This window comes from Papaver somniferum, chromosome 8 (assembly GCF_003573695.1).
Source record: "Papaver somniferum cultivar HN1 chromosome 8, ASM357369v1, whole genome shotgun sequence".
In the NCBI taxonomy this organism is placed as follows: Eukaryota; Viridiplantae; Streptophyta; class Magnoliopsida; order Ranunculales; family Papaveraceae; genus Papaver; species Papaver somniferum.
Window position 1 is genome coordinate 23783594 of NC_039365.1, and position 16331 is coordinate 23799924.

General features: G+C 37.2%; 2 protein-coding genes and 1 pseudogene across 3 annotated transcripts; 2 read left to right on the forward strand and 1 right to left on the reverse strand.

The window, feature by feature from the left end:
* The first annotated feature begins 2325 nt into the window (after positions 1 to 2325).
* Positions 2326 to 4857, forward strand: LOC113301198 (annotated as a pseudogene).
* A 5406-nt stretch (positions 4858 to 10263) lies between these two features.
* On the forward strand, positions 10264 to 11262 carry LOC113304347 (cucumber peeling cupredoxin-like). Its single transcript, XM_026553432.1, has 2 exons — positions 10264 to 10588; positions 10670 to 11262. Exons 1-2 carry the CDS (start codon positions 10390 to 10392, stop codon positions 11125 to 11127), a joined length of 657 nt encoding a protein of 218 aa, XP_026409217.1. The 5' UTR covers positions 10264 to 10389; the 3' UTR covers positions 11128 to 11262.
* Positions 11263 to 13261: 1999 nt separating this feature from the next.
* On the reverse strand, positions 13262 to 14294 carry LOC113301286 (probable E3 ubiquitin-protein ligase RHY1A). 2 transcript variants are annotated; one of them, XM_026550054.1, is made up of 2 exons: positions 13880 to 14294; positions 13262 to 13737 (listed from the first exon to the last, which is right to left on the reverse strand). In XM_026550054.1, the coding sequence occupies exons 1-2, from the start codon at positions 14065 to 14067 to the stop codon at positions 13425 to 13427; spliced, it is 501 nt and encodes a 166-aa protein (XP_026405839.1). In that variant the 5' UTR covers positions 14068 to 14294; the 3' UTR covers positions 13262 to 13424. The 2 variants fall into 2 exon arrangements, with proteins under 2 accessions (XP_026405839.1, XP_026405838.1); XM_026550053.1 differs by having other exon boundaries at positions 13262 to 13743.
* Positions 14295 to 16331: the final 2037 nt, after the last annotated feature.

Sequence of the window (16331 nt, forward strand, 5' to 3'; positions counted from 1 at the left end):
CTTCCATAACCATCTTGAGTTTGAGGAAAATAAAATTGAGCATCATGCAAATAATCCATTTGACCATGATTTGGTAGATCATCATACAAGTACTCATATGTATGAGGGAAATTAGAAGGCTCCCCTTCTTCTAAATCAGGATTAGAATCACTCATATCACTCATATCACAAATTTCTCAAAAACCCTAACTTTTCCCCCCACCAAAACTTCCTCTACTACTTCATTCTAATTCTCCCCATAGATTATTTCTAAAACCCAACTTATAAATCAACTAACTAATCTAACTAATTTAACTAATCTAATCATTTCAATTAAATTAGAATTAATCATTGTGGGGGGAAATTTAGCCATTTAGAAAATATTTGGTTAAGGGCTTTTTTTTTACTTCAAAATGACCTTATTTCGTCTCATTGGGTATACCTGAATTAATCTGGGTATACCCAATCTAGCCAGGTTTTGGAGTTGGGAAGTTCATTAATTTAAGAATAAAAACTCTATTTTTATACCAGCAAGATAGCAGGTCATGTGCTTAAATATAAACTAAATGTGAAAACTACAGGGAGACCCATTCTCCCTGATGTTTCTAATATGAAACCCACGCTCCCAAAACTACAGGCGCGCACCCAAATTCTGGAAGAAAATTATTCTCAAACCAAAAATATATAAAATTTTGTTTCTGTCTTTTTTTTTTTTCTTCTTCTTCTTCGTCTTTTTTTTTCTTCTTCTTCTCCACTATACCTAGATCTCAGAAAAAGGGAGAGATTCGATTGATTTTGATAACAAATTCATGCCTAAATTCGATTGATCTCAACAGCAGCACCAAATCGTCTTCTTCTTCGAATTAACGACGAACACTCTTACTACCGATTCTCTTCATTACAATTTAAATTCACTAATGTTATTAATGGTAGCAGCAAAAATCCCTAGATGGGTTTGTAGAACACGGTTTGGTCATCATAGATTTATGATCAAAACTTGTTTTCAATGAAGATTTTGAAATGAATTTCAGATTTTTATGAAACTCTCAGCCGTGAATTGAGTTGGAGTAAGCAATACTGGATGAGTTGTGAAGAAGGTTTAATTGCAGATGATGGTGTAAATACATGAAAGAAGATGATGGTGTAAATACATGATTTTGACCAAGAGCCCCTGAATAACTGAAAGATAATGGTTTGCGTGGGAGTTAATGAAACATGAAAGAAGATGATGATATGGTTATGACTGCATAACATGTCATTCAGTCGAGAAACTGTCTGCATAACATGTTATGCATTCGTGAAAATGGATGCATAACCTGTTATGCATCTACAAAATTTGTTGCATAACTTGTTATGCAGTCCAGAAAACCTGCATAACCTGTTATGCGTCCGAAAATATGGCTACATAATGCATTATGCATCGAGTAAATAAATGCATAACCTGATATGCATCCGTAAATATGGATGCATACTGCATTATGCATCAATTTTTTATATGTACGGGTAAAATCAACCAAAACAATGGTTACATAACTTGTTATAGATGCATAACTTTGTTATGCAGATACATAACTTGTTATGCAGTCGAAAAAATGGTTGCATAATTCGTTATGCGTCTGCAGAATGTGTTATGCATCGTTTTTGGTGACTGCATAATGGTTAAGTATCAAGTTTTCAAAAAAATTCCCTAAAATGAGGATCACCTCCGATTTTTTCGTTAAAAACAAAAATTTGATATTCTTGTTTGTACTCGTTGCGTAGCTCTTTTAAAAAGATTTCCAACGATATAAAATTTGTAAAATTCTAAGGCGCGGATTTTTAGATATATTATGTCCAAGTTGCGCTGCCAATTATACCCTGAAAAAGATAGTATGCATAACGAGTTATGCCTGAAAAGATAGTATGCATAACCAGTTATGTATTGATTCATATAATAATTTCATATAATTATGGGTGTCAAGGTATAAAAAATTAATTGTGGGCCTGAGAATAAGATTATTAGTTTTTTTAGGTCTCCCCCTAAGTTCCCAAACTAAATCCCAGCACCGAGCAGACCCTCCAATCTTAAGTCGTCTTTTTTGCTTCTCTATTCTCATTTAGATTAGATCTGCTCACAACAATAATCCCATCATTAGAGTCTTTCACTAATCACAATGTTGGCGAAGATTCTGGCAGGTACTTGGCTCACTCTTCCAACTCTCTTGTTACTAATTACTCTGGATGGGCTTCCGGCAACGCTTTGAATCTTGGCGACTATCTCAGTAAGTCACCAGATGAATTTATTTCCATTACAGATTAGTCTTTCCCATTATTGCCTGCTGCTATGATTTGGTTGAGTAATGACTCGAATCGCTTCGTATCTCCGGGATTAGAGTGTCTTTCATCTCACTCCATTTCAAATTGGAGTGGTAAACGCTTAAGCCGCCAGTAAAACTGGAAGAGTTGTCATATTTTCATGCATGATAGTCACTATAAATAATCAGTAGCGCTGGTACAAGTTAAACTATTAATCTTTTGTCTCAACAATCAGTACAATTTAAAATGTGTAGAATGCAACCAAATATGCCTACTTTCTTCATGTTGGATGCCATTCTCTTTTGTAGTTTACTTAATTTTGTAGTTGCGGATCAATCCGGTTTAGAAACTTACATTGTTCATGTAAGAAAGCCGGAAGTTACGACTCAGTCGACCGAACATCTTGAAGAATGGTATACATCATTCTTGCCTACCACTACTACTACTATTGTAAGTTCAATTTCGGCAGGAGACAAATCACGACTTGTTTATTCGTATCGAAATGTTGTGAGTGGATTTGCAGCTAGACTTACTAAAGATGAAGTGAAGGCAATGCAAGATAAAGATGGATTTATAACAGCAGAACCGGATCGAGTTTCTCATTATACACAACCCATACGCCTAATTTCTTGGGTTTACATCAAAATTTTGGGTTTTGGAAGGAGTCGAATTTTGGAAAGGGAGTCATTATTGGAGTGCTGGACACTGGTATATTTCCAACTCATCCTTCATTTGACGACCAAGGAATACCTCCTCCACCGGCTAAATGGAAAGGACGGTGTGACTTTAATGCCTCTGAATGTAACAACAAACTGATAGGTGCAAAATCCTTTAATAAAGGAGCTAAGGCAATTGCACCGCTTGATAATGGAGGTCATGGGACACATACAGCTAAGCACGGCTGCAGGAAGGTTTGTGAAAAATGCTAATGTGCTGGGAAATGCTAAAGGAACGGCAGTTGGGATGGCACCTCATGCCCATCTAGCAGTCTATAAAGTATGTTTCGGAGAGGATTGCTTGGATTCTGATATATTAGCTGGAATTGATGCTGCTGTTGAGGATGGAGTTGATGTTCTTTCGCTATCCCTTGGATCACCATCTGCACCATTTTATAGTGACAGTGTTGCAATAGGATCATTTGGTGCCATTCAAAAAGGAGTTTTTGTTAGTTGCGCTGCAGGGAATTCAGGTCCATTGAGTGCCACTCTCTCTAACGATGCTCCTTGGATTCTAATCGTAGGTGCAAGCACGATCGACAGAACTATAAAAGCTACTGCGAAACTTGGAATTCAATATGACGGAGAATCGTTATTTCAACCTAGTGGTTTTTCTTCTACATTTTTGCCTCTAATATATGCCGGTGCGGGTGGAGAGCCAAATTCAAAATTTTGTGGTGCGGGAGCATTTAATAAGACCAATGTTAAAGGAAAAATAGTATTGTGCGAGCGTGGCAATGGAGGAGGACGAGTAGCTAAAGGTGTGGAAGTGAAAAATGCCGGTGGCGCTGGTATGATCCTTATGAACCAAGAAACTGATGGTTTTAGTGTGAAAGCTGATGCTCATGTGCTTCCTGCAACACATTTGAGTTTCGCAAGTGGGTTGAAGATTAAAGATTACATAAACTCATCCTCATGCCCCGTCGCAACAATTTTATTCAAAGGGACGTGCATCGGCGATTCATCAGCACCAGCAGTCACATCCTCTTCGTCAAGAGGGCCTAGTCTAGTTAGCCCGGGCATTCTAAAGCCTGACATTTTAGGGCCCGGCGTGAGCATTCTTGCTGCATGGCCTTTCTCTCTTGATGATGATATTAACTGTCTTAACATATAACATTCTTTCTGGTACATCCATGTCTTGTCCTCATCTTAGTGGCGTCGCAGCATTGCTCAAAGGCCCGCACCCAGATTGGTCACCAGCAGCAATTAAATCGGCTATCATGACAACTGCGGACAGTTTGAACCTCAGAGGACAGCCAATTCTCGATCAGAATTTCAACTTGGCGAACCGTTTTGCTACAGGATCAGGTCATGTCAACCCAACAAAAGCAAATGACCCTGGATTAATGTACGACATTCAACCGGAGGATTACATCCCATACTTATGTGGGTTGGGATACACAGACGACCAAGTTGGAATTATATCTCATCGAGTGATCAAGTGCTCAGAGTATTCAACCATCAGCGAAGGAGATCTAAACTATCCATCTTTCACAGTTCCAATGACAGGCACGGCTAAATTTACCAGGACAACAACTAATGTGGGAGAGGCTAATTCAACTTATGGGGGGTAAGTGTACGCGTTAGGCCTAAAAAGTTATACTTCACAGAGGTGAACCAAAAGTTGACGTACTCGGTGATGTTTAGACGGAATCAACGTGCAACTAACACCTCCATTAGTGAAGGATTCATTCAATGGGTATCGACTAAACACCTGGTTAGGAGTCCAATATCAACAGTGTTTGTATGATAGGAATAACCCAGTTAGCATCTCCATGAACGCATTATTTTGCAACTGTTGTTGATTTCTTTCCCCTTTCATAAATCTTTGTGATAAATTTAATGTGGGGGAGTCCAGTTATGATGTGTGCCTGACAGAATTTGTACTAGAGCGCCCAGATATAATGCTTCATACTTGGTACTATATCATGCCTGACAGAAGTTGAGGTTGAAAGTTGAAACTACTATAGCTATCCTAAAAGCACTTATTGTGGCCAACCAATTTGGTTTCAAAGAAGATTTTGTGCTTCTATGCATAAAGTTTTTGTTCGCAAGTCTCATTTTAACTCTTTTTGTTAAAAATCTCGCATAACTTTTAACAATTCAGTCACCTGAAAGGCTGAAACCACTAAGAAATCCAAACTCTATCTCTCACTAAAGGACACAACACTGAACGGATTATGTTTGAAAAATCACAAAATTGGTCAATTAATCCAATAATGACAATTGTTGGGTGAAAAAGACATGTAAAATTTGATATTGTTTAAATGAACGAGAATATAAAAATAGCCAGGATGTAAACGGTTTCATCCTACCCATTTTCAAATACTTTTTCTTATTTTTAATTTACATCAGGATGCATCCAGTTTCATCCTCGCTCTTTTTTAAGTTTCAGCCAGGATGAATCCAGTTTCATTCTTGCTATTTTTTTGGTGTCCATTTCACCCATAATAATTTTTACTCGCCCTGTAGTTGCAAGTTTCCTCACAACCACACTCCACTATAACTATAATCAATATTAAGTAATCATCGTTAAACTCTCCATTGATTTATCAAGACTTAAGTCGGTTTACAAGATGAATACAAGTATTACAACAATCTTACTTGCTCCTAGATTTACTTTCTCTCTCCTGATTTCTTATCTAACTCTCACTCAAAAGAACTCCCCACAAGTAATAACATCTCCTCTTTATATAAGATCTTACATAGTGGATGACAGCTAAGAGATCCTTTATTTTCGGATTCTCTATGCGATACACTCGCTCATGTACAATCACTCGTTCTCACACAGACCATACTTCGCACAGATCTTCACACTTTACTCGTGACATTGCTGACATCATCCATTACGTCATCTCAACCTTGTTGTGTGCGATCTCCCTCGTTTAAGTTATATAGCCTTCACTTCGCATACTTACTAACATGTGCGATATCTCACTCCTACATTCTGCCTCTTCTCATTTCGCTTATTCTACAGGGTGAGCGATATGAGAAACTCCCACCCTATATTATCGCATATGCTTGTCTTTTTACACTTTGCTTTGCCGACAATTTTCCGGAATTCAAGTTTATTTGTTTACACATGTTGATTTTTTTCCTTTTTACTGGTTCAACCATTTGCAACCGGTCATATTCTTTTACCTATTTATTGATTCTTCGTGGAAAATAATCCTTTCCTCTTTCTTTCTTCGTCTGCAACTACACTTTTCTTCTATTCTCTCTCGTGCCGCTGCTGTTTCTTTTTCCTGCTACTGCTGTTTTATCATCATGAATCCCGAATCAAAGTTTGTTTTCTTCTATCATGATTTATTGATTACAAGTGTTACTTTTGGCTAACCCAATTCCCATACTGTTGCAGGAAAATTTCTTCTCTAAGTGCTCTTAGAATAACTTCTAAATCTTCTTCTGGTGTCGAGGGTAAAGAATCGCATAAGAGGAAGGCTTCGCATAACAAAGAAGTAAGAAATACCCAAAAAAAAATTTAACACAATATTGTTGCCCCTATTTCTTATCTATTTTGTTTTCGCAGACTTCCAAATCTGAGATGGGTGATGCCAAAGGACCTAAAACTAAGAAATCTTGCAAGCTTACTGCGATTAAGTCAAACCTCTCTATTCTTGATTTTAATGTCAGAGATGTCACCCTTATAACAACAGTTCAACCTTTGCACACAAATTCTCCTGTTACTCCTATAACAACTCAAACTCCTGAGGCAAATATTTCTATTTCTCATGTTCAAGCTTCTGACGCGAATGCCTCTGTTACTTTTGAAGAACTTTTTCCTGAAAATGAACTTGCTGCCGATCAAGGGGTAAAAGGTGCTTCCATTATTTCCTCTGCGAATGTATTGAATATGGATCAAACTTCCTCTTCGTTCATCAATACCGGTTCTCAACCAATCCCTGCTGATTTGTCTATCCCTACAGATTTCTCCATGCCTTCCCCTTCAATGTTTATTCCTTCTTCTTCATCTTCTCCTTTTTTACTAAACTCCCTTTCTCTGAGTAAGAAAGCTTTGGATAATGTGAAGTCTGTGTCTCAAGCTTTATCCGATATTATCAATTCTGCTCAATCTTTAACCAGTGATCCTTGCAAACTTCGCATATGTTCAACTTTGAGTAAGCTTATGTGTGAATTCCCTTCTGATAGAGCTACAAGGAATGAGATCTTCTCTCAAATTGATCCTAGTTTCCACGTTGCTCTAGATGTCTTGGTAACTATCTCTCATATATTAACTTTATCTTCTTTCATGTTATTTTAATTATGATTTCTTAATCTCTTAACTTTATCTTCTTTTTTCTTTAGGACTCTCATCGCCGCATGATTTTAGCTGAAGGGCATTTTGAATATAGTTGTTCCCAGCTGGAACTTTCACAACAGAATGCTTCTTTAGAAAAGGAAGTCACCAGACTAAAAGGGGAACTCCAGGAAGTGCAAAAGTTGAGAGGAGAACTCGAAGTTGTGAATGTTGATGCCGAGAATATTCGTAGTGAAAATCGAAATCTTAGAGGTATTTATCATCATATCCAAATTGCTTGTTGTATTCTATTATACATTTCTTCCCCTTTTCACATTTTTGTAAATTTCTCCATGCATTTATTAAGATTTAAACCAGAAGCGAATATGGGAAAGATATAATTTGCAATATCTTGCTGAGGATACCCAAGCGAATAACAAGAAGTTGCAGACTCAACTAGATCAATTGTCTAACCATCATTCATATTCACTTGATTAGATTAACAATTTAACCCATGAAAATAATCTTCTCATTCAAGAAATAGAAGAAATAAATAGTCAAATATCCCATCATTCTAAATTGTCATGCGAAGCTGATCTGGTACACGAAACTTTATCAGAAGAAAATCATATTCTTTCTAAGGAGAAGCGTTCTTTCTTGAAGAAGGAAACGATGTTTTTGCACCAATATTCAATTCTTCATGAAATTAACGATAACCAAGCGCGAACTCTTCACTCGTTAAAGGAGCAGTATGAAACATAGTTTAAGGAGTTAAAGTCACAGAATGAAAAAATTATCCAAAGTAAAATAAATCTGACTGTGAAGAAGAATCGGCTTCAAGAAAAATATGATCATCTAAAGCATTCCCACGATGTCCTTAAGAAAAAGAATAAGTCTCTCTCTGCTGATGAAAAGAAGATTCGATTCCGTCTTCGTGGTTCAGTTGGTGATGAATTTGAAAAGACTATGAAAAATATGAAGGATAATACCCTTTCCCTTTCTAGCTTCTGTGAAGGTAGTCAGCTGTAGTTGACTTCCTTATTATTCTTTAGTTATTTCTTCGCATCTTGTTGATGTAGATTTTTTATTTAATATTTTTTATTACTCTTCACAGATTCTGAAAGATTGCATCAATCCACTGTTACCCAATTGAAATATGATTTATCCAAGGCTCGCAAAGAATGTACGAACCTGGAGCTTTCTCTTTCTGCTTCTCGTGGCAGAGCGCGAAGAAGACTCGCATATCAACAAATTTTTTTGGAGATCAATGCTAGAAACCTTGAAAGAGGAGCTATTCGCAAGGCTCGTGCCAATTCTCAATCTGTAATCAATGGAATTCTTCTAAGCAAGTCTCTTCCTGCAGTAAAGCTCCCTTCTCTTACCATAGGCGAAGATGAAGAATATCCCGAAGCAGACAGTGTATGACTTTATGAGTGATGACGAAAGAGAGCAAGAGGGTGAAGAAGATCATCTTGAGAAGGACAAGCCTGTGAGCGAAACCAATGCTGAAATTGAGAATCCTAGGCCCAGTATGGATGCTGAAAAGTCCTTGGTTGAGCAAAATATCGTTGGTGAGCATTCTTAATTATCTTTTCATCCAGATTTCCCTTCTTTGTTTCGATGTACTTATGTCTTAAACTTGTATGTTACAAGAAAGATAATATTTTGTTACTTCAATTCCCATACTTGCCTCTTATTATATCTTGTATGAAACAAGTGTGCAGTAGTATGTTTTTGAATTACCTGCAAAACGATAATTAGCTTATATAATTTTTCTTATGAGGTCTTATTTTGCCTTCCTATGTAAAGGTTTAGCTTGCCTTATTTCTGTGCGACGAGGTCTTAATTTTTCTTACGAGGTCTTAATTTTTCTTAAGTTTCCTCACAACCACACTCCACTATAACTATAATCAATATTTAAGTAATCATCATTAAACTCTCCATTGATTTATCAAGACTTAAGTCGGTTTACAAGATGAATACAAGTATTACAACAATCTTACTTGTTCCTAGATTTACTTTCTCTCTCCTGATTTTTTATCTAACTCTCACTCAAAAGAACTCCCCACAAGTAATAACCTCTCCTCTTTATATAAGATCTTACATAGTGGATGACAGCTAAGAGATCCTTTATTTTCGGAATCTCTATGTGATACACTCTCTCATGTACAATCACTCGTTCTCGCACAGACCATACTTCGCACAGATCTTCACACTTTATTCGTGACTTTGCTGACATCATCCATTACGTCATCTCAATCTTGTTGTGTGCGATCTCCTACGTTTAAGTTATATAGCCTTCACTTCGCATACTTACTAACATGTGTGATATCTCACTCCTACACGTCCATTGGAACCATGTTTCCAAAATATTCGGACAAATGATTAATTTTCCGTTGAAAAATCTACCAAATACCATCTTGCTTTGTGTCGGTGCAACGTACATTATGCAAGAAAAAATATTTTATTCTATGTCGACATCAACTTCAAAAAAAGGACATCAACTTTTGTCGTAGCCTATAGTTAGACTATTTTGGAGAGGCAAAATCACGGATTGGGCGTGTATTATAATTACTGTAACAACAGTTTGTTGCACCTATTTCGACTGATCAAGTTTTAATACTGCGGAAAACGGTTGAGGCTCACTACGGACTTCTCACAAGCGTCAATATTGCCTATGTACTACGGCAACTGTCTCCTACATTGCACACCAAAGGAAAAAAAAAAGGCATCTCAATTTGACACGGGAGATGGATTTCTTTTTTTTTTCTTTTTCTTTTTTTGAAGCACATGGTCTGTTGAGGCCAAAAAAAAAAGAAAAAACAACGATCACACAGAAAATGAACAAGATTGAAAGACAACTGCTTGAAAATGAAAAATTATCTGAAAAATCTAACACCACGTCGACCACGATACCAGATGAAAATCTAAAGTACAAAAAATAGGAAGAAAAATCATTGAACACACCGTGTAGGACCAACAATGAGTACGTGTCAGTATATATCTCTACACACCACCCCCACTTAAAAAGCATCTTAGCTCCATGTGCTCGAAAAATAGAAACTTTATTTTTCTCCACTTTTGACTTGTCCATTTCTTATAAAACCATTTCCCACCACGACTCTGCTCATCTGATCCAAGTCGTCTTTTCTGATTCAGATCATGAAGATCATCAACATCTCTTCATATCTAACCATCATCACTCTTCTAGTACTCACAACAATCCCATCATCGGAATCTTACACTAATCACACAGTTGGTGGCGCTTCCGGTTGGTACTTCAATCGCTCTTCCAACAAGTCTATCACTGATTACTCCAAATGGGCTTCCGGCAAAACATTCAACCTCGGCGACTATCTCAGTAAGATCTTAGTTTCAGTTTCAGGAGTAACATTTATGTCATGATTTTTAATTTTTGATTGTTTCGTGTGTATTTTTGTAGTTTTCGATACGAACACGAATCAAACGGTGATTCAAACATACAACGAAACCGCATACAAGATATGTAACGCAGATGATACGGACGCCGCGACTGTTTACAGCGGAGGAGCTGAGATCGGGAAACAAGTGGTGTTGTCGGTTGCATTGATAATTGAAGGTGATAATTATTTCTTCTCTAGTGCTGATGATGGTGCGCAATGTCAAAAAGGTATGGCATTTAAAATTGATGTGGAACATGGTGTTGGATTACCACCGAGTCTTAATCAACCACCGCCACCACCTTTTGTTGATCCACCACCGTCTGATCAGTCAACCACTCCATCTGATACCACCAATCCTAGTCCACAGGCTGAGAGATTTCATAAAAATGGTGGACAAAGTGGGAGGATCATGGGAATGCAGCACATGGGGGTTGTCCCTTTTTGTGTTTTGTTTGGGTTCTTGGTTCTAGTACTGTGAGATTTGAGATCTTTTTTGGTTCTGGTTTTTCTTTACTTGTGATATGGAGGGGGGATTATTATATTCGTTGCATTTTTGGAACATTTGGAATATTGTGTCAATAATTATAGCTTTACCGGTTTCCACGTTTCTTTATTTCTCGTATCTTGTTTGATAGTACTAAACAATACATGTGTTGTCCGAGTGGCTCAAGTATATTCATAGAATGCTGCATTTGAGATGAAGAATTACATGGCGGAAAAATTCCAAAGATATTCAAGTGCTGAGGTTAGGAACATGTGTTTGTAGGACTACCGAGGGGACACACTGGATTAGTATGCCTCATGAATAGTCGTCATGGGCTCTTTCCTTGATAAAATATCACTGCCATTTAGATTTTCAAGTTCTTTTGGTATTTTGAGCATTTCTGGCTTAAGTAAGAAATTAGTTAGGTGAAGATAGGAGGCATTTTTAGAGCTTGATGCAGCATCATATCCTAGGATAACATCATTTCCTACAGGAAAATGCTTTGTTGCTACTGTTAAACATTAGATAGTAAATTAGTACTCTGATACAGATGCCAGGATTTGGATGGGTTAAATCTAAACATTAGGTGGAGTCAAAAATACGAGCTAAATGCCTAATAGGTTGTTTACATTAGAAATAGCTTTTCGATTTTTATAAATCGAAAAGTCTAAAGTTAGTTTTGGTTTTATCCGATTTCAAAACGATTTCTGAAAGTCGGAAACTTAACTTTTTGTGAAGCAAAATAGTTTTGCTTTTGACTTCTGCTTCTGATTTTGACTTCTGGATACGTCGATATTTTCTTTCTATTAGACTCGTAGGGTATAAAATGTAGGGAGTTTTTTTTTGCATAAAAAATAAATAAATGGATTCTTATTCCCATCACCCACCATAATGCTTGCTGTAAGTTTCCTTCATCAACCGTCCAGTCGCTATACAAATTTGTCTTCATTGAAAGACTTTAAGTTCTTATGGATGTGGATTTCTCTTGAATTCTCAGCGGTTCGATGTCTATGTCGTCGACTCTCGACTTTCGTCAGGAAATCTAAAAAAGATTGGGTTCTTTGAGCTATTTTTGGTGTTAAAAACCAGGACTGAAAAAATCCGTTGCATCGTGTATTACAGGGATGTTCAACATAATCTGTAATAAAAAGAAAGAAAAAGAGGGTTTGTTACGCAAAGTTTTGAGTGGCCAAACCAAGCCGCACATTTGAAATAAAGAAATAAATGGCGGAAAAATCCCAAAGATACTCAAGTGCTGAGGTTAGGAACATGTGTTTGTAGGACTAGTGAGAGGGCATACTGGATGAATATGGGTCATCATGGGACTCCTTCATATGTCGATTCAATTTCCTTGATGATATCTCACCGTCTTCTAGATTTTGTATGTTTTGTTTTCAAGTGTTCAAAAAATCTTAATGACTCAAAAGGCTACCCCGAAAACCAATATACACGTGAAAAATGTTTTCTCTGGGTTCTATAATTCAGATCATCAGATGAGCCTGCTCTTTCCTAAAAAGAGTTAATCATTCCCCTTGTTGGCGTACAAGCACTTAATACGGCTTTTTGGGTAGTATTTTGTGCGGTTTGTGTTCTCAAGTATTTTAAGCACTTCTGGCCTAAGTAAGAAATTGAGTGAAGATAGGAAGCATTTGTAGAGTGCCATGCAGTATTCTCCAATAACATGATTTTATACGGCAAAATGCTTTGTTTCGAGTGTTTGGCCATTTAGTGGTGGTAATTGGGCGAGTTCGGAAGACTGGAGTGCAGACTTCTTCATGGCACAAATGTCACATGATATCATGTTAAGATTTTCAAAGAATTACTGCAACTTTTGTTTTGTTGATCCAGCTGCTTTTCCATTTCTCTTTGTTTGATAGCACTAAGCAATTTTAAATGCATACCTTGTCCGAGTGGCTCAAATATATATACTCATATTATGGGTGCATTATGAGAGGGGATTCCGACCCTACCAGTGTGCACATAGCGGAGAAAAGAAGAGCACTACGGGCAGGAAAAGGAGTGAATTTTTCTTATTTTCTCAGAGTTCTTTGAGCTCCTCTATGTGTTAAAGACCGAGGCGTAAAAATCAGTTGGCATCGTGTATTACAGGGATGATCAACACAATCTGTGAAAAGGAGGGTTTCTGTGGCCAGTTTTGACTTTGAGTGACCAAACCAAGTCAACCTGACTCTTCTATATTACAAGTTTACAACCAACTACATACATCTTAGCAACAAGTACAGCAAAGAGAAATGAAAACGAAGGTAGAACATGGAAGAGGGAGGGTGAGATTAGGGACGGACACGGGTTCTACAATAAGGGCAATGTGAATGATTAGCGAGCCATGGTAGAAGACAGTCTGAATGATATTTATGAAAACACGGCAAGTTCATAACCGGACGTTGTGTCCCAAATTCTTCTAAGCAAATGGAACAAACTTCTTCTCTCTGTGATGAATTCATTCTTTTTAAGTGTGCAAACTTTGTCGACCCTACTACCGGTACCACTTCATGATCTGGATCCTTTCTGGCTTCTTTTTTTGCAGGTTTGGAGCTTCTTCCTTCACTGCTGTTGTTGCTTTTGTTAGTCTGGAGTTTATTCCTTCTGTCACTAGATCGTCAGAACCAAAGTTATTTTACATTCACAAATTTAAGTGATTGAAGTATCATTACTGAACGAACATATGCGTGAAACTGAGAAGAGCAAGATAGGCTATATACAATTAAGTGATGCTGTATAAACATACCTGGAAGGAGGAAGACCGTGGAGTTTTTCTTCAAGTCTGCGACGAGCATTAAGAGCGGCTCCATCCATAGTACTAAACGTATCGATTCGCTGATGGTGACGGATTATATCGCGACAACTGCTGTCAAAGAGATGATGCCTAGTCCTTCTTCCTCTAGCATGCTCTACTCCTGCAAGCATACCAGCCATGGTTATTGTTGTTGATGTAATATTTTTGCTTCCGAAGTCACTGAAATAGAGCGTTGTATTCTTCTCTCTATATATATATCGCTAAACCCGTTAATAATTTCCTCTGTTTAGGACAAAACCCAGAGCGAAGAGTCACCTTACTATTTTGAATTAGTGTTTCTCTTACAGGAAAGTGATATGATCCTTCAATAATTCAGTTGTTGATTTGTTTAAAGGTGCCCAGCTTATCTCCTATAGATGGACAGAACTTTACTTTACATATGGCCTATTTATTTTATTTCAAGATGGCTAATAGGGATACCAATTTACTATGGGGTGTGCAAAATTTCATACGAGACAAAACCTCTTTTTATCTTTGGAATGGTGCACCTATTGATACCTCTTTTAGCAGCCATGTTTTATTATCTTTTTTTAGAGTGAGTGAAATTTCATCAAATGTCATCATGTGGGCCGGCTCACTGTCACTTCCATGGACAGAAAGGGCGAGGTATATAAAATGTTTCCATCAAGTGCAAGATGAGCAGAAAACAATTTTATGAATTTTAGATTAGATAATTGGGAAGTGCGACTTTCAATCGTAATTACAAGTGTAAAGAAGGCTGTGTGATTGAATAATAGATAAGTTTGGATAGGAGCGTAATTAGTGTACTCGGAATAGGAAATTTTCATTGGTGGGATATTACCAACCAAACCCTGTAATGGGAATCAAGATCATGGTGTGTGACTCTTTAAGGGGTCCAGACACCGGCCATGGTTTCTGTGATTAAGGGATTTCATATTGCGGTTTGGGTCCAGCATCATCTCTGCTTCAAAGATCGCCAAGACAACTAAAACTGTCTAAATCATTTCTGCTTCAAAGATCGCCAAGACAAATGAAAATGTCTAAATCATCTGACCAGGTGGAAATGACGAAGGTATATTAATGTTGTAGAACGATAGGAGGAAGAATGTAATATGGAGACCGCTGGAGAAACGAAGGAAGAAAGATATACGAAATAGACAATATTAAAAAAGAGATTAAGAAAAGATAAAAGAGAATTCAGTGTTAAAAGAGATAATAAGATTGATAAAAGATTGTACGTATATAAAGATAATCTTTATACCCGTTTATATAGGCTTAACCAGGATACCTAAAATACTAGAATTCTAAATAAAGAAAATATTAATTAAGAAAAGACAATAAGATGTAAACAAAGGAAGATGTTCTACATTATAGATTTGTTTTTGTTTTCCAATAACTTAGGGCAATTCCTATGGAAATAAACAAGTGAAATTTTTTATTGAACCAGGTGGATGGTTAAACTGGCTTTTCCACTATGGTAAAGCAGTGGGCATTAGATAACTAAGCGCGCGAGTGAAAGAAAAACGCTGGAGTTTTTAGGTAAAGAACGAGCGTTGAACAGACAAACTCTGGCGTTGGTAATACAAACTCGGGCGTCGGAACTATAAACGCGCGTTGGTCCTATAAATGCGGGCGTGAGATACAAAATCTCCAACGTTCATATCTCCAACGGCCATAATTCTAACGTCTATATTTTCAAAACCTATAAATTGGATTAAACTCACTTCATTTCTGTCGCACCACTACTATTTCCTTCTTCTAAAAAATTTTCTAAATCAAAATTTTTTGATACAATATGAGCGGCATTTTAAGAAAAGCGGTTAATACTGTAAAGAAGAAAAGAGATCGAAGAAGTGAACCTGCACCGCGGCCCGCCACAGGTGTAGATTTTTCTCAAAATCGGGAAGCAGAATTTGTTGCGCCGAGTGTCTTTGTTGCTCCATCATGATTCCAAGGTCATGTGTCGGGGCATCAAGATCGGTCTGATAGTTATTTTTATATGAGAGGTGGATTTTCAGACTTAAAGGCTATTTATGACGTTTTACCCCCTCAAGTCCCAGAAAGGGTTGACAGATATCCCTGGCGTGCGCTTTATAATGTGAAGCCTAGAAGACACAACAACAAAATTTCGATAACAGTGGTAGAAAGGTGGTAGGAGACGACGCACACATTCCATTTGACTGATTTTGAAATTGGTAAGCTTGTTTAACTTAACTTAAATTATATTTTTTAAATAATTATTAAATAATCAAAATAATTAATCATAGTTGATATTATACTTGTAATAGGAGTTACGCTCCTTGATTTGTATTTCATTCGTGGGATCCCAAGTAGAGTAGGAGAGTCTCCACCGTTCAACCAAGACGAATGGATATCAAATAGGAAATGGGAGACGCTTTTTCCATCGTTTATAGATTCAGGA